The sequence below is a fragment of the Pteropus medius genome, unplaced genomic scaffold, assembly GCF_902729225.1.
Source record: "Pteropus medius unplaced genomic scaffold, Ma_sr-lr_union100, whole genome shotgun sequence".
Lineage (NCBI taxonomy): Eukaryota > Metazoa > Chordata > Mammalia > Chiroptera > Pteropodidae > Pteropus > Pteropus medius.
The window spans coordinates 12,322,322-12,340,108 of NW_024355990.1; the positions used below are offsets into that span (position 1 = coordinate 12,322,322).

The 17,787-nt window shown below is 53.6% G+C and overlaps 1 protein-coding gene and 1 pseudogene across 3 annotated transcripts in view; one reads left to right on the top strand and one right to left on the bottom strand.

Annotated features, from left to right (window-relative positions):
- SCN4A (sodium voltage-gated channel alpha subunit 4) overlaps window positions 1-17,787 on the top strand; it is a 42,583-nt gene that overhangs the window by 1,909 nt on the left and 22,887 nt on the right. For 2 of the 3 annotated variants that reach the window (XM_039859329.1, XM_039859327.1), the window contains exons 2-9: window positions 12,499-13,165; window positions 13,255-13,373; window positions 13,521-13,610; window positions 13,927-14,055; window positions 14,523-14,614; window positions 15,954-16,250; window positions 17,268-17,331; window positions 17,557-17,698. In XM_039859329.1, the coding sequence (XP_039715263.1) occupies window positions 12,893-13,165; window positions 13,255-13,373; window positions 13,521-13,610; window positions 13,927-14,055; window positions 14,523-14,614; window positions 15,954-16,250; window positions 17,268-17,331; window positions 17,557-17,698 (1,206 nt within the window). In that variant the 5' untranslated portion in view covers window positions 12,499-12,892. Of the gene's footprint in view, window positions 1-12,498; window positions 13,166-13,254; window positions 13,374-13,520; window positions 13,611-13,926; window positions 14,056-14,522; window positions 14,615-15,953; window positions 16,251-17,267; window positions 17,332-17,556; window positions 17,699-17,787 lie in introns of those variants that run through there. The other variant, XM_039859328.1, reaches the window with a different exon arrangement.
- Window positions 15,470-15,588, bottom strand: LOC120600393 (uncharacterized; annotated as a pseudogene).

Genomic DNA, 17,787 nt, shown 5'->3' on the forward strand with positions numbered 1-17,787 from the left:
TGGCCTGGTGAGAAGCTTCCCTCACTAGAGTTTCTGTGCCCCGACCCCAGGCCCAGGCCCAGGCCCAGGGGAAGCCCTGAGTTGGATGCTGAAGGCATAAAACTCTGGGCCAGAGCTGGGGGTGGTCCTGACAAGGTCTCTGCCTTTGGGGGCAACACTGGCCACCAGAACCGAGAAAAATGTACACAATGGCAGGGAGGGTATGGGGTGGCACAGCTGGGGTTGGGCTTTGGAGAAGGCTCCCGGGGAGGCAGAACCAGATTGGAGAGAGGAGACTGGCCTTTACAGAGAGAGCGGAAAGGCTCTCTTCAGGTGAGAGGAGAGAGAGGCGTGGGCAGGAAACGAGGCCTCGGAGAGCAGGTAGGGAGAAGGGAGGGTGGGCGTCGACGACCCCGGCGCGGGTTATACGAGCCTTCAGTCCCTTGGCTCCTCTGACCAGGAGAGCTCGGGCTCAGAGTGCCCTATCACTTGCCCAAAGCACACAGCTAGCGAGCGGCCAGGCCTCTGTCCACAATGGCCAAGGCCACCACTCCCTGGGATGGAGCTGACGCCGGTGCAGGGCTGGGTAGGGGCAGAGCTCATTCCTGAGACCCGGGCAGGGGGCAGCAGGCCCCCCATGGGTAGCTTTAGGGTAGTGGCAGGTGTCTCAGGGCCAAGCCGGGGTTCCGTGGGGCTCCTCTAGAAGGTGCTTATGGAGCCGGGGAGTCCCAGGTCCCCCACCTTCGCCACCCCGGCCCCAGGCCTTTCCTGTGCCCTGGCCCCCGTCCTGCCTCATCAGCAAGAGCTATTTTTATTCCCTGCAGTTTTCAGTCAACAGCCCTTGTTGGGGGGGGATGGGGCGGCAGGAGGAGAGGGAGGGGCTTGCGAAGGCCAAAGAGGGGCTGTGCCCCTTCAAGGGCAGGCTGTCCCCCTCCTGGCAGGAGCCCTGGCAGAAATAAAAAGTGCAAAACCACATCAGTCACCCAAGCCCATTCTGTTTTTGAACTGGTTTGTGAAAGCCCCTCCAGATAGGTGCTGGGAGGGCGGGTTTAGTTTAGACACGGGTGGCAACACAGCTTATGCTGAAGAGCTAAGGTCTCTTTCAAGAGCCCAGAGCCCGAAGGCCAGGCTTCCGGCCCTGGTTTACTATGTCGATAACCTCTGGGGAGTCGCTTACCTTTTCTGTGCCTCAGTTTCTTATCTGTCAAGTGGAGTGATAACAATAGGATCCTGGTGAGGTTTAGATGAGCTCACAACGTGCGAGGTGCCCAGAGCAGTGCTTGGCCAGCAGTCGGCTTTACGCAGGTGTTAACCAGTAGTTAATTATTGCGGCTGTTACCAGGCTGTGACTCTGAAATAAATGCCTCGTGGTTGGGGGTTGGGAGTAAGAGAATAGGAAGGAGCTACAAGAAGGTGGGCTGCCCAGCAGGAAGCAGGAAGCCCTTTTCGAGCTCTGGGGCACTTCCGGAGCTGGGAGGAGGTGTCTTTGTTTCCCTGTCCCTTCTCCCTCAGGTGACAGAGGTCCCTTTATAGAATAGACACCAGAGCCCCTTCCGTGAGGGTCTGCATTCTGCAAATGTCGCCACGACGGCTGCGAAACAGACACCCTAGCTCACATTTTAATAAGATCTGCCAGCGACTCTTGTCTTTTCTGAGGCTTGTAAGTTCTCGATGGGCCTAATTTTGGAGAAGGATCTTTTACCAGTGTAGCTGGTGAGTAAACATCCCTGGAGCAGTTTCTGGGACCAAGCAAAGTCTTCCAAGCAAGTGGCAAGGCCAGGCTGGCTGAAGGGCAGGACTCGGCCTTTCTTGGGGTTCAAGGTCATAGACTTGGGTTCTGCAGGCAGATAGAAGGCTGCTTGTCCTTGTGCTGATGACCATGACCCCAACTCCCAGGGCCAGGCAGGTGCCAGGTGCATGAGCTCAAAGCCCACCCTACCCAGATGGTTAAGAGCTGCTGGAGTGGGGAGCCATGTTGGCCCTAAAATTCTCCAGGCTGTTTTGCATAGTCTTCTTGTTGGCCTCTTGGTGGACCCAAGGCAGGAAAATGTCCTGTCATCTGCGGTCTGGGAGGGGCGAGGGTGCAGAGAGCAGAGACCTAACAGAGACCCGCATCTGCGGGGCAGATGCAGGCAGGATCTGGTGTGGGGGGCGGGGGTGGATTGGCCCAAGGGCAGATGAGGAGCACCTAGATATGTATGTGGAACAGGATGTGCACACACAAGTTTGGGGGGGACATCCATGGAGCCAAGGCCACATACTTGATGGCTCCTTAGAAATTGCTGAGCCAGCAGAGGGCAGGAAACCCCAGGTCTGGGTGGAACTAATCAACCTTCCCACCCTTAGGAGCAGCTGGGAAATGACTCATAGAAGCAAGGAGTGTGTGTGTGCGCGTGCGCGCATGTGTGTGCGCGTGCACACACATGCATACGAGAGAGTTGGGGGATATGTGAAGGTTGATTGGTGCAAATAAAAAACAAACTTCAAAGAAGGCTATTTACCAAACTGTTGATCTGTAGTCTCCATGACACTCAGCTCCCAACACAAGGATCCAGGAGGCCTGAGTCTGGTCCTGCCAGATACCCACCCCAGCCCGTGCCTTTCAGCGGCTTGGCCCAAGGATTCTGATCTGCCATTTGAAGAGGTGAGGGTCAGACCAGCTCAGGGGGCAACCTGTATGGGACCTCGACCTGGGTGTGCCCTGTGCTGGGAGAGGATGGCCATGTCCAGCCTAGTTCTTCAAAGGGCTGGAAGGAGGTGGTGCTTATAGTAGCAGGAGTGAGGATTTGGCATCAAAGAAAGAGGTGTTCGAATCCTGGCTCTGCCACTTGCTAGCTGGGATAACAAATGCGAAACGCTTGGAACAGTGCCTGGCACACAGTAAGCACCAAATGAATGTATCCATGACTGCTTTTCATGTGGGCCCGCACATGTCAGCATGACGTGTGAATGTGCTGAGATTTGGGGCCAGAGGAACCAACAATCTCTACCCAAAATAGACTCTTTCCCAAGCTGACTGAGGCCTGGAATTCTACATCTTGAGATGAGACAAATTCCTCTGCGTTGTCTCAATCCTGGAAGGAGAAACCCACTCTCGGGCCTTTGCTTCTGGGGAGAAGAGACTTCCAGATGATCTGGGATGGGTTCGGGGAAGGGGCACAACTCACGACCCAAGCACGGCCCATTCGTGGGTTTTTATTTCATCGGGCCCCTAATCAATCAGAAGCCCTGTGGGTGGAGGGAGAGGGTCAGATTTGAGAAGAGAAAGCAAGTTAGGGAAAAATTAACCAATGTTCTCAGAGAGCTTTTGGGAGTTGGCAGCAAACAGAGATGAATGTGGGGAGAGGAGCTGCAATATAGCCAAAACAGGAAGCCAAACTTGGCATACAGTAAGTGCAAAATAAATGTGGCCACCACTATCATTCTTACCCCTTAAGGAAGACAAATCATCCAGCTAGTTGAATTAGGTGCCTCAAAAGCGGGGGCTTGTGAGCCAGTGAGCCCACATGGAAAATGCAATCAGCATCAGCCCACCCCTCACCCAGGAGCACCCCAAGTGACCCTGACTGTTTCCGGAACTCTTGGGGCTCCTGAGTGTCGGAGGTTTCTGTATTAGGCTCCAGGCTCCAGGCCGCCCTCCAAGACTTCTGCAGAGAGTGTTAGACCAGGAGGGGAGGGCCACCCGGATGACTTCCTCCAGGTCCCTGGCCTGCCAAGGCCAAGGCCTTAAGTGCTGGCAGAGAAACAAAACAGCTACTCCCTTCCCATTCCCATCCCCAGCCTTCCACAGCCGAGAAGAAGCTGTGACTTCGGATCTACAACTAGGGGGACCTGGGCATCCGTTTTGCATTCTTGAAGTTGGGCCATAGCAGGAATTCAGGAATTGGGGAAGTAGGCCACCTGGATGCCCAGTGCTCTCTTTGGCCAGGACAGGAAAAGTCTGGACCTATTTCACTCTCCCAGAAAGTTCTGAGTGTGAGGCCTCGCTGCAGGTGAAGCCTGAGGAGGGATCTCCACTGGCTGCATGCAGCTCTGGGTAATTTTGCTCCCAATCCACAGAGAAACAAAACAGCCAGACTTTGGTGGGTGACCAGCAGCTTTGCTGGAGGTGAAGAGCATGCTTGCTTGGCAGGAGGCATGATGACTGGGGCCTGAGCGAGGCCAGCATGCTACCCACCATCTCTTGGTCCTTGGGGATGTGCCCTAGAGGGAACGGGGAGGCTGTGAGGGCAGGTCACATCTGTCCTCCACCTTCCAGGGGAGTTCCTCATTGCAGCTTTACATCCTAGGCCGGGAGAGCGTGGCCGAGGTCTCTTAGGAGATATCAGGCTGTTGCAGTGCGGCTAAGTGGGTTTCAGGATGCTTGAAGGACCCTCCTTGAAAGCATAGGTGTTCTAGGAAAGAATATTCTAGATGTATATGGTGGCAGGAGGGAGGGGGTAATGGTGCCTGTCCTGAGACTTGTTTGGCCAATACTTTGAGACAATCAAGATCACAGACACCCAGCTGTAAGAGATGGCCTTGAACTGAGAGGGAAAATCAAGATCCAACAGGCTATCACAAACGACTGGAGGTAAAGAGGTGCAGTGAACAAGGGAGACTTAAGCGGAGGTAGGTTTACACCTGGGTTTATCTTAACCTTGCATCCTGAAACCTTGCTATAACTATTATCCGTTCCAGGAGTTTTTTTGTTGATTCTTTCAGATTTTGTACTTAAGAAATCATGTCATCTGCAAACCAAGACAGTTTTATTTCTTCCTTCTCAATCAGTGTGCCTTTTATTTCCTTTTCCTGTCTTATTGCATTATCTAGAACTTCCAGTGCCGTGTTCTACAGGAGCAGTGACAGGGGACATCCTTGGCTTGTTCTTGATCTTAGTGCAAAGTTTCTGGTTTCTCACCATTTAGAACTGTTAGCTGTAGTTTTTTGGTAAATGTTCTTTATCAGATTGAGGAAGTGCTTCTCTATTCCTAGTTTGCTGAGAGATTTTTTGTTTTTGTTTTTTTTAATCATGAATGAGTGTTGAATTTTGTCAAATGCTTTTTCTGCATCTATTGACATGATCATGTGGTTTGTCTTCTTTAACTTATTTATATGATGAATTACTTTAACTGAGGTTCTAATGTTGAACCTACCTTGAATACTTGGGATAAAACCCACTTAGTCGTAGTGTATAATTTTGTTGAGGTCCACCTGAACTTAAAAGAGAAAAATCAATTGCAGGATTTATACTATGGGGAAGATTTAATATGACCACAGCTCATGAGGCAAAGCTCCAGGAGTGACGGGCAAATTCAACGTTCTGAGTGGGCTGCTGAAGAAGCAAATTCCATCTTGGGATGAACAAATACAAAGGGTATTTGTTGGGGAGAAAAGGCCTCTCTCCGTGGTCAGACTATATCTGGAATTGGGTGTTTCGATCTGGCAGCCCCACAAAGACTAGGCTGGATTCGCTCCAGAGCAGAGCCACCTCGCCCTCCAGCGTCCTAACCCTTGGCTCCCTGCCTGCGGACAGCTGGCCCCACCTGGCTCCCTGACTCCCGACCCTTCCTCTCCCACCCATCCCTGCCTGCTCGCCACCTCCAGGCCCTCAAGATGCCCTGACTTCACTCACCACTTCCGCCCAAACTTCCGTTTTGACAGAGGTTCCGATGGGGCTTCTCATGTACTAAATGAGCTCTGGCTCTGGCATCCAGGGAGCCGGGTTTTAGTTTTGGCTCGGCCTCTCATTTATCACTCTCTAAAATTATCTTATTTGCTTCCCTATTTATTATCTGCCTCTTCCCTCGGGAATGCAAGCTCAGTGAGGACAGGGGCTTTGCCACTGCTCCCCGGCTCCCGGCACAGAGCAGATGCTCAGGGAATGTTTGTTGAATGAATAGGTGTGTGATCTGGGGAGAGTTGCTGTTCCTTTCTGGGACTCAGTTTCCCCATCTGTAAAATAAGGGAGTTGAGCTCTTTGATCTCTTGGGTTCTTGCAACTCCACCATTCTTGAATTTAGTGGGAATTCACTCACCCATCTACTCACCCATCCACCCACCCAGGCCCTTAGCTACCACATCTTAGGAACAGGGCCGAGGCCAAAGTCTGATCTCTGGCTGCTAGAAGGAGGGTTCGAGCTGTCATGTTGGCCCCCTTTACTCCAGGTTGTGGCTGGAGAAGCCATGAAGAGATCCGCTAGTGTGACATGCAGCCCATGATATGGGGCACTGTGGCGCTTGTCCCCACCAGGAAGTAATCGTGCATCCTTCCCAGGTGCTCTTTCATTCCTCCACCGGTACCCACTGAAAACAACACATAGCTTGTCCCATCTATCCTAGATGCATTGAAAGCCTTTTGGAGCATCCATGGTGGCCCGCCCCGACTCACCACCCCTGTCAGAGGCTCTCCAAGGCTGCAGGATGAAGTCCAGACTCCCAGACATGCCAGTCAAGGCCCTGGCCCAGTTGCCCAACTGACCTCCCCCAAATTCTTGAATAGATTCTGTGCCCCACAAAGTCTGACGCAAGTATAGTTCCCTGCATCCTCCCTCTGTGCTTGCTCTGGCTGTTTTCTCTCCTCGGAGTGTCCTCCACTCCATTTCCCTGTGTTCATAACCTACTCACCTTTGAGGCCCAACTGAAAAGCCACATCCTTTCTTCCCTGACCTAGAAGGAACCAACCACTCATCCACCTGAACTCCCATAGCAGTCGCCTCCCTTCTTTAGGGCAGGCATCGCTTTCTCCTCATATCATAGTTACACGTGCCCATGTCCACCTTCTCCCCAGCGATCAGCTTTTAGAAGGCAGGCTGCCCAACTGGTACAGCTTTGTGTCCTACTCAGGGCTAGCTCAGCTTCTGGCTTATGAACAGGAAGGATGGATGGATGGATGGATGGATGGATGGATGGATGGATGGATGGATAGATAGGTGAATGGATAAATGAAATATATCAGAATCCCTTTTATCTCTGGAAAGGTCTGTATCCAAGTCCTCATCTATTCCTTCTTTCAGCAAACATATATTGAGTGCGTACTGTGTGCCCAATGCTGGGATTGACCATGCTGACTTAGACAGACATAGTTACTGTCCTCTTGGCATTTCGATCTAGTGGAGGAGACAAATAAATCAGTCAAATAAACAAGGAATTACCAATTATGATAAACGATGTCCAGGAAAACACAGGGGACTGTGATAGAGAGTGGAGGAAGGGAAACCCTCTTGGAGAAGAGACATTTGAGTGTAGACTGGGTGAGAAGGGACAGTCATGTGGAGAGGAAGGGGACGAGGGCTTCAGGGAGAGCAAATTCCAAAGGCAGGTTCAATCCCAGTGGTCAAGGAACTGGAAGGAGGACAGGGGAACTGGGGCAGAGTAAGCAGAGATAAGGAGACAAAGAAGAGAGGTAGATAAGGGCTGGATCACCAGAGCCTTTTAGGTGTTCAGTTTTTATTCTGAGGATGACGAGAAGTTACTGGAAAAACTTAAGCAGGAGAAACATGATTAGTTTCTTATTTTTAACCCATTTCCCATTTGCCCTGAGAATACTCACTGGTGGTGCTTGCGGCTGCAGCGTTTACCCGCAGATAACTCACGGATTACAGTCCAAACCTTGCCCCCAAAGTTTGCCAGGAAATATCTCGCTTTTATTATTATTTTCACGTTGCTCTAGTATATCCACCGTCTTTGGAAACAAATGACATCATTCTATTAATAGCATTCTGTTTTTAGTAGTGGTATTTCCATTTACAAAATATAGCAATTCTTGATCGCTGAAAATGTTAGCCGAAAGTTCATTTGACGAATCCGATTTATGTATATTTTTTCTGTCACATTATGATTAGAGACAAGTTCCGTTTAGAAATAATTCCAAGAACAGTTTTTATATTTTATTTTCCCATTGAAAACCAGTCAGATTTGCTTCAGCCTCAAAGAGCGTGTTTACGTAAAACTAAATTAACGCTGGCAGCAAGCTGCACTTTTTTTTTTTTTTCTAAATGGGAAATGAGTTAAAAAACCATTGGGCTTCTTTATGAGACTGGTTTGGAGGTTGTAGGGCAAAAGTGGTCCGCAGGAAGCAGGTTGTTGCAGGAGATTATTGTGATATAGACCAAGGGGAAAAGATGAGGCTAAGGATATTTTGGAGATGGTATTAACAGAACCTTCGGCAGCAGGATGTAGAAGGTAAGGGAAAAAAGAGAATTCAAAGAGACAACCCAGGTTTTGCCTTGAGCAAGCTGATGGATGGTGCTGCCATTTCCTGGGCGGAGGAAGACTGTGAACGAACAATGGAAGAACACGAGTGTGTCTGTCATTCCAGATGCTATCGGTTAGGTAGCCTGTCAGCTACCCCCGCGGAGTGGTCCAGCACCCAGTCGAATATACCGTTCTCAAGTTCAAAGGAGAAGTTTATCATATTTTTGTAACACTGTTTACAGCCACAGAAATGATGCCATCTAGACCCCGACTGAGGCCAGAGAAACTTTGGAGACAGGGGAGGGAAAGAAGGACAAGCAAAGGAGATCGAGAAGGAGCAGCTAGCGAGACAGGAGGGATACGGAGGGTGTGTGCTCTCGGAGCCCGAGAGAACAAGGCGTTTCCTGAAGGGGGCCTCAGCCAGCTGGGTTGAATGCTTCTGAGAGGCTGAGGGAGGTGAAGACGGAAATGTGTTCAGAGGTCTTGGCAGCGGGGAGGGTGCTAGTGACTTGACAGAAGCCATTTAAGTTGAGTTGATGGAGTGGAAGCCGGGTTGGAATGGGCTGGAGAGCAAGCGAAAGGTAAGGAAGTGAAAACAGCTGGTGTAGACACTTTCCAAGAAGTTGGATTGTGAAGAGGAACCAAAAAAAATAGGGCGATAGATGAAGGGAGGTGTGAGGCCAGGAGGGTAGTTTCTGTCGCCACGGCCATAATTTCGAAGAGGGGAGAAGTTGATGGTGGTGGGAAGAAGACAGCTAGAGAATAAAGCCCTTGGGAAGGCAAGAGGCCTGGGGTCCTGAGCCCAGGCGGAAGGCCTGGCCTTTGGTGATTCAATTCCTCTTCCGCAGGATGGAGGAAGAAGCGGGAGGGGACAGTGACGATAGTTCCGTCGATTAGACAGTGTGTGATGGCTCCTGTTTTCTCTATGAAGACTGAAGGCCAAGTCACCAGCTGGTGGCGTCACGGGGGAGAGTGTGGGAGATTTGAGGAACGAAGAGAAGGCATGAAATAGTTGTTCTCAAAAGTGGAAAACTGAGGCCACCAGAGAAATCCTGGCTTACGTGGCAGAGCTGGAGGCAAAACTGGAGTTTAACCGTGACGTTTACAGGAAGCCAGCTAGGTCCTGCCTTTGCTCCAGCAATGTCCAGCTGCTCACGGGCTGACTCAGGACAGCATAGCTGGGACAGGCCAGCTGGGGTTTCCCCAAGCAAGTGGCTGGAAGGAGAGAGGAGGCCGGAGTTGAGGGTATTTTCGAGGGTGAGATTATGATGATGCTCTTGTAACTGAGGGTGGATGAGGAGGGAAGTGAAGTCAGAGGGGTCGATGGAGAGGGAGAAAGGACTGAAGGTGGGAAGAAGTCCAGGGATTACGCAGCCAGCCCTTGAGCTGAGCTAAGAGGGAGCAGGGAGGGGGAGGGGAGTGCTGGAGGAGGCAGTAAGGGGGAGATGCGGTTTCTGGTTATGATATAGGTTCAGAGTACGCTTAAAGGAGAAAAGGGCTAAGGGGGGTGTTCCCCTAACTCATTCATTCATTCATTCATTCATCCGATAAACTTTTATTAAGTATTAGGCACATTGCTGGCACAAAGGAGGGCTTCCTGGAGGCAGTAGTTTTTGTATAAGTTGAGCCTGGAAGGACCAATTAAAGCTCTCCAGGGAGACAGTATTGAAGGGTACTCTAGGAGGCTAACAGACCATAAGCAAAGGCACGGAGAGGGTGGAAAACAGCTTGGCCCATTTGTAAAACTGGAGGTAGCATGGCCAGAGGGTGGGAGGCAGTGGGTGTCAGGGTAGGGATCAGATTATGGGAGCCCTGGGGAGCCACATGAAGGAGTGTGGACACGCCATGAAGCAGAGGGAAGCCACCGAAGGGGGGCCATGTGCTCAGATTTGTGATTTTAGAAATATGGAGGATAGGTTGGAAGGGAGCCTGGTGAGAGGTAGGGAGGCAGGTGGGAGGTCTTCGAATAGAGTAGGTGAGGGGTAATGAGGCAGCCTGGAGGGTGGAGAGCTGTCTGGGTGCTGGAACGAAGCACCAGCAGGGCTTGGGAACTGACCAGGTGCACCACCAGGATGCTTTCCGTAGCCACCAGCTGAAACCGTGCCTCAAATGGCCTAGCCAAAGAGGACATTTTCCGCCTCATGTAACAAAACATTTCCAGATGTGAAGTGGCTTCAGGGTTGGTGGAGAGCGTGGGAGGGGAGGAATTTAGGTGATGTGTAAATTTTGAAGGGAAAGATGGGGGGGGTCTGTTTGAGGCCAGCAGGAGAAGGTGTCAGGCTGGCTGTGCCATCTGCGGGTCTGGCGCCAACATGCCAGGCACTGGATTCAATGGTGACCCCAAGGAGTCTGGAGACAGATACCAACAGACAACCACACAAGCAGAGCATGAATTACCATTGACCTAAGAGCTGCACAGGCTGTGGCTGCACGTGAAAGGGAGCCTTGACTTGGTGGGCCACCGGGGAGGTGGGAACCGATGGGACAAAGCCGTAGAAACCACAGAAAGGAGGTGGGCGATGGCTGTTCCTGTGGCAGAGGGGAAGGACGCAGGGGCGAGGCACGTGCTGCAAGAGAAACCGGGGCTGCAGACCAGGCCCTGAGGAGCCGCGTCTCCGGGAGCAGGATGGAGGTGCTCGCAGAGCAGAGGAGAGAGGCCAGAGGGGCAGGCTACGTTCTTCTTTTGAGAAGAAAGGCAGCAGTGGTTTGAGATGTTTGGGGGGGGCAGCCAGCTGAGAAGAAACCACTGAGTCTGTCCGCTGGGGACCTCTGGTGACTCCGGTAAGTGTCGATTCGAGTGCTGGGGCCAGAGTCCATCTGCCTCCAGTGGTCTGTGGTCCGGGGTGAGCTCCTGCGGAGGAGAGAGTGGGCGGCGTCAGCCAGAGGATCGTTGCCAAGCAAGGCCTGCGAATTGGGAGGATGCTCAGCAGCCATGGGGTCCCTCCGGGGTCGTCTGGCAGATCAGCATCTTCTGTATGGGCATATATACGTGACTGGTGTTGGGGACGATGGCAGGCAAGTGTGTGCTAACTGGCAGGGTACAACTGTGGGGTCCACGTGAGGAGTGGTTCCAGGCTGGCTGTGTGCGTGTGCGTGTGCGTGTGTGTGTGTGTGTGTGTGTGTGTGTGTGTGTGAGAATGTGTGCTCATGCACATGCACGCACGCGCACATACAGATACACACGTGCACACACACATGATAGGGCCAGTAAGCAGCTGGGGTCGGGGTCAGCAGGAATGAGCAGAGTCATCCCCGTGGAAACACGACTCCTTGGGTGATGGTAGGGAGCAGCTGGGCAGCCAGGCCAGGGCGTGGCCAGCTCTGCCCAATGGCTCTGGCCGCTCCCTGGGCTGCCCTCCCCCCTGGTGACCAAGCCTGAGGAAGTGCCCCGTGGGCCCTCTGTGAGAGGACTACCCCCTGGCGTAGCTCTGAGTGTCTATGGGGGGATCTATCTGAGCCCCTGGGATGGAGGGGTGGCTCTGAGCTGTCTGTTCGTGCAGGCCTTGTGCCTGCCTGATAATGCAGGTCATTCCCCAGGGCCTTTGTGTAGCTGACCCCCAACCTCCCTTCCAGGGAACAGGCTCAGAAGGGCTGGGCAGAGGCCAGCAGAGGCTGAGAGACTGGCCCAGGAAACAGTCCACATAGTACTCACAGGTCTCTGAAGCTTCTGGTGTGTGCCCTTTATCCACCCAGTTCAAACAGGGACCAAAAACAGTCCCTAGGAGCTCTAGCCCCGTTCCCACCATTGAGACTGTTCTTCTTGTGCTCATGGCCTTTCCTACGTGTCCTCCTCTCCCTTCTTAGCATCTGCAGATCCCCCAACACACGCCCTGCATCTTCCTGCCAGCCCATGGGTTAGATCCCACAGGTCCCGTGGGAGAGAGCTGGTGGGACCCTCTACAGGGCCTGGGGCCCTTCCTTCTTCCCTCTTCCAGCCCAACATCATGTTTCCCCAAAGCTCAGGACAGGACACTCCATACCCCCCACATCTTTCCCTTCCCTCCAGGCCAGGGATGGCAAACATGGGCAGATGCACCACATTCTTGTTTTTAATGCCCTTGGCAGACATTACTAATCAATCACAGCTGTCTGTTTGCACTGAATCTGGTTGTAACCTTGATGGTCTCTGCCCACGTCTTCAGGCAGCCAGTAGCAGCCAGCCCAAGTCAGCCCTCACAATGAAATCCGTCTGCCATTCCTGGGTAAGGCTGATGCCCCAAGGCCCTCATCTTAGCCCATCCTCCGGACCCACCAGCACATTTCACACCTGACTTCTTTCCAAGCCTCGCTTTGGGATAGAGGCCACATGGGCATAGCCAGCTGTGATTCTCTTTGTCCTTGTAGGTTGAAGCCAAACAGTTCCTGGGCCCACAAGGTGGTCGAGGGCACTGGGACATTGACTCCGAAATCCTCAGGGCTGAAGAGGATCTCCCTGGTTCGCCATCGGTCCTGAGGGCAGCCGACCCCCTGTTGGGGAGAATGCGGTGCAAGGCTTGGGGGTGATGCTCTTGCATCCAGCACCTGTGCAGCAGCAGCAGTGCCCCGGCCTTGCAGTCACATTTCCCAGTCCCAGCAGGGCCTACACACCCACCTCCCCAGCCTGGCCCCTGGACAGGCAGGAAGTGAGTAGCGGACAGCAGGCCCAGGGTGGGGCAGCTGTCCAACACCTGGGAGGCCGCACGCTACAGCTGCCTCAGCCGCTCGCTGCCCTCCTGGCCCCTGAGCCCAGGATGCAAGGATGGCCCGCCCATCTCTGCCCACCCTGGTGCCTCTGGGCCCCCAAAGCCTGCGCCCGTTCACCCGGGAGTCCCTGGCAGCCATAGAACAGCGGGTGGTGGAGGAGGAGGCCCGGCAGCAGAGGAACAAGCAGATGGAGATCGAGGAGCCTGAGAGGAAGCCGCGAAGTGACCTGGAGGCTGGCAAGAACCTGCCCCTTATCTACGGGGACCCACCACCAGAGGTCATCGGCATCCCCCTGGAGGACCTGGACCCCTACTACAGTGACAAGAAGGTCTGGGCCAGGGAGGGCCCCCTCTACCTGTCTGTCATCACCCATTTGTCTGCCCGTTCCCAGGCCTCACTGCTCTCTCCCTGCCTTAGACCTTCATCGTGCTCAACAAGGGCAAGGCCATTTTCCGCTTCTCGGCCACACCCGCCCTCTACATGCTGAGCCCCTTCAGCATCATCAGACGAGGCGCCATCAAGGTGCTCATCCACTCATATCCTGCCCAAGTGGGGCAAGCGCAGGGGCGGGGAGAGGCAGGGAGGGCTTGGGGATGAGCGGAAGGGGGAGCTCTGGGGGAGGAGGCCTCTGTGCACCTCCCCTCCCCACCTGCTCTCTCGCTTTCCTTGACCTTCCCCTCAACGCTGTTCAGCATGTTCATTATGATCACCATTTTGACCAACTGCGTGTTCATGACCATGAGCGAGCCTCCTCCCTGGTCCAAGAACGTGGAGTAAGTCTGTCCCTCCCCCTCCCCCTCTCCCACCCCCGCCAGCCCTGAGACACAGCCCATTCCGGGGCTCTGCATTCCGAACCTGCTCAGAGTGACATTGCTCTTGTCCTCCAGGGAGATACATACAGTCACTGTCACCCCATCAACACCTTAAGCCCCTGGGATGGCACACACTGCCACCCTCACCAATGTCCTCAGGCCCCCCGGGTAGCGTATTTGATTTCTGTGGTTCTCCTCCCTGGGAGGTCCATCACTGCCACCTACACCCCTGCCTGGGCATGACATGCCTGGCCCTGGGCGGCCCTCTCCCCACCAGGTACACCTTCACAGGGATCTATACCTTTGAGTCCCTCATCAAGATGCTGGCCCGAGGCTTCTGCATCGACAACTTCACATTCCTCCGGGACCCCTGGAACTGGCTGGACTTCAGTGTCATCATGATGGCGTGAGCAGGGGCCGAGGGCATGCTGAGGCTGTGGCGAGGCTGAGGATGGGGAGGGGACAGGGCCAGGCCTCAAAGAGGGCAGCTGAGTGGGCTGCCCGTCTCAGAAGGGTAGACTGCAAGAGCCTCGGGTCGGGTGTGCCCGCAGAGAGCTGTGCCTCTCTAGGAGCTGGTGGGGTCCCGCCTGAAGCCTCTCCTGCTGCCCCGCCACATGCCTTGTACAAGCACACGTGGCATCCCAGTCCCACAGGCCATCCTTACCCACTGGGAGAGCTGGGCTGCTGTTGCCATCCCTACTCCCCAGCAACGCTCCTGCAGTGCCTTTGCCAACTCTCAGGCCCCAGTGGGAAACCTGATGTGTCTGACCTACCCCCGACCCCCTGTGAAAACTCAAACTATAAGGATTCCTGATTTATGCTCTCTTAGCCACCCCCGCTCTGACACAGCTCCTCACCCCAACCCCCGCCCAGGTACTTGACGGAGTTCGTGGACCTGGGCAACATCTCAGCCCTGAGAACCTTTCGGGTGCTGCGGGCCCTGAAAACCATCACAGTCATCCCAGGTACTGGGGAGGTGCTGGGGCCCTCTGCCCGGGTCAACTGACACTCAGGTTCCAGGTGCCTGACCCAGGGTCACAAGACTCCCAGGCTGTGAGTGTAGGACACACACCAAAGCCTGGGCACAGAAGGGCTCCCATGGCCAGAAAGGAAAAGGGGCCCCAGGTGGGAGGCCGGGCACCTAAGAGGCGGTAGAGCGAGGTGATTTGCCTGTGCCTCAGTATCTGTAAAATGTTGATAATAATAGTGCCACACATTGGGTTGTTATGAGGATTAAATGCTTTAATATCAGTAAGGTGCTTGGCTGTGCCTGGCACGTGTGTGTGTGTGTGTGTGTGTGTGTGTGTGTGTGTGTGTGTGTGTTAAATAAAATAAGCAGATGGGGCAGAGCAGAGACCTCCAGCCAGACACAAAGGCATCGGTGATGGAAAGTCCCAGCCCTGAGGGCTCCGTGGGGAACATGCCACTTACCCACTGAGCCCTGAGGTCCGGCAATGCCAAAGCAATGCATCAAGAAGCAAGAAATAAATAGAATCCAGATCACCCAGACCCTCAAAAAAGGCATGTGGAGAAACAGGAGAAGGTTCTTTAAAGAAGCGAGAGAAGATCTGAAAAGGGATGGGACACGGGTTCTGGGAGGAGGGGAAACCATTCGGTCTCGATGCTGGAAAGTACCTTCTCCTCTAGTTCAAAGCCGTCACGTTGCAGTTTAGGAAGGAGACCCCAAAAGGGGAAGTGCTTACAGAAGGCCGAACATTATTATTATTATTTATTTTTAGGTCAGGCAACCCTTGGTTGACCTCGCAGGTTGCAAGGACCTTGTCAGTTTATAATCCCTTACTTTTATTTTTTATTTTTCACACCTACAGCACCTGGTCTTCCTAGGTGGTCTCCCCTCCAAGTACTAACCAGGCCCGACCCCGCTTAGCTTCTGAGATCAGACAGGATCCGGCTTGTTCAGGGTGGCATGGCCGTAGACTAAGGCTGAACATTATTGAACCCCCCTTCTAAGGGCACAACTTGGGAGATTAGGGCCCTGTACAATACCCTTCGGGAATGCTGACCTAGAGACGTGTATTACGCCCCACCGTGTGCTCTATGGGTCAGGCGGCAGCCTGTGAGGTCTTTACAATCCACCCTTCCGGTGGCTGAGATTCTGTGGCCATCCGAAGGCTCCTGATTGAGAATGAGATCACGGAAGGGTGGGGCTCATTTGGGAAGGCTGCAGGGAGGTGGTGTCCTTGGTAAGTTAAGTCTTGAGGGAGTCGGGGCCGGCAAAAACCTGGAGGGATAAAGGAGTGAGTTATCACCCCACCCTGTCCGCTCCCTGCTCCCTCTGGTCAGGACTGAAGACGATTGTGGGGGCCCTGATCCAGTCGGTGAAAAAGCTGTCGGATGTGATGATCCTCACCGTCTTCTGCCTGAGCGTCTTCGCCCTGGTGGGTCTGCAGCTCTTCATGGGAAACCTGCGGCAAAAGTGTGTGCGCTGGCCCCCGCCCTTCAACGACACCAACGCCACGTGGTACGGCAGTGACACCTGGAACGGCAGTGACACCTGGAACGTCAATGACACCTGGAATGGCCAGGAGAGCAAGGCCAGCAACTATACCTTTGACTGGGATGCCTACATCAACGACGAAGGTAAGAATGGAGGCCGGAAGGCTGTGGGGCCTGTGAGATAAGTAGCATAGGGAGGACCTGAGCTTAAACCCATCACTTACCACTTGTCTGACAAGTCACTTGATTGCCCTGATCCTTGGAATCCTCACCTATAAAACTGAGATGACAATACCTTTCTCAAAGGGTTAATGTGACGACAAATGCCAAATTGCTTGGAAAATCCTGAAGCGTTCACTGTAAAAAGCAATAGTCTGTATTCCCTATTCCTTAACTCACACACTCCCTGGTCTCCTTAAACGCTGGCAGGGCCACCACCAGGCACAGAGACATCCACATCCTATTCACATATTCATACTTCATAGGTATGTGCACATACGGCACAGTTCTCACACAGCCACCATTAGTCCCCTCGTTGCCTTCTGGCAAATTCTTTAACCTGGTACCCCGAAGTCTAGACTCCCCTGTCCGCTACCTCAGCCCCTGGTCAGGGCCCCTGCGCAGGTACACAGTGTTCCCACGCACACACGTACATGTTCCTCTGGTCTCTTTGTGCCCTGCTGTATTCTGACTGTACAAACACACTAGGCCAGGGGTCCCCAACCTCTGGGCTGCAGACCGGTACCAACCGATCCATGGCCTGTTAGGAACTGGGCCGCACAGCAGGAGGAGAGTGGCAGGTGAGCCAGCGAAGCTTCATCTCTATTTGCAGCTGCTCCCCAACGCTAGCTTCACCGCCTCAGCTTCACCTCAGATCATCAGGCATTAGATTCTCATAGGAGCACCAGTCCCTGGTACCAAAAAGGTTGGGGACCGCGGTACTAGGCACTGAGCTGACACCACTTGGAGCTGAGCTCCCTGCAGTGTATCTACCCAGAGACCATGGAACTTGGGGTTGCATAAAGGATGGGGAGAGGCACCCGGAGAGAATCTATTCGGCGCGATCCACACACATATGTCCCCAGGTGTGCAGTAGGTACATGTGCCCACAGTGCGTCCACGTGGTTGACATGTTTTCTTCGTGTCCTCTGACTCCCAAAGGGAACTTCTATTTCCTGGAGGGCGCCATGGATGCCCTGCTCTGTGGGAACAGCAGTGATGCTGGGTGAGTGATGCTAGGTAATGGGAAAAGGCGCCCCTGGGGTATTTGAAAATGAGGGCTGCTTAGGGCCAAGGACCTGGATGAATGGGAATGTAAGAAAACCCATGGGCATGGATGGAACACTTTCTTTTTTTCAGGACTGAAGGATTTTTTCCCTTAGGGCTCCCCATCTATCCCCCAGTTGGAGCTTTCCTCCCTCCCTAAAACCAGTCCCCATTCTATCCCCAGGCACTGCCCCGAAGGTTACGAGTGCATAAAGACTGGGCGGAACCCCAATTATGGCTACACCAGCTATGACACCTTCAGCTGGGCCTTCCTGGCTCTCTTCCGCCTCATGACACAGGACTATTGGGAGAACCTCTTTCAGCTGGTACGACTGTCCCCACACTGCTCTTCAGCCCTATAACCACGCCCCACCGTTCCCATAGCCTCTTTAGGGCCTGGCAAGACCCCTGGCAA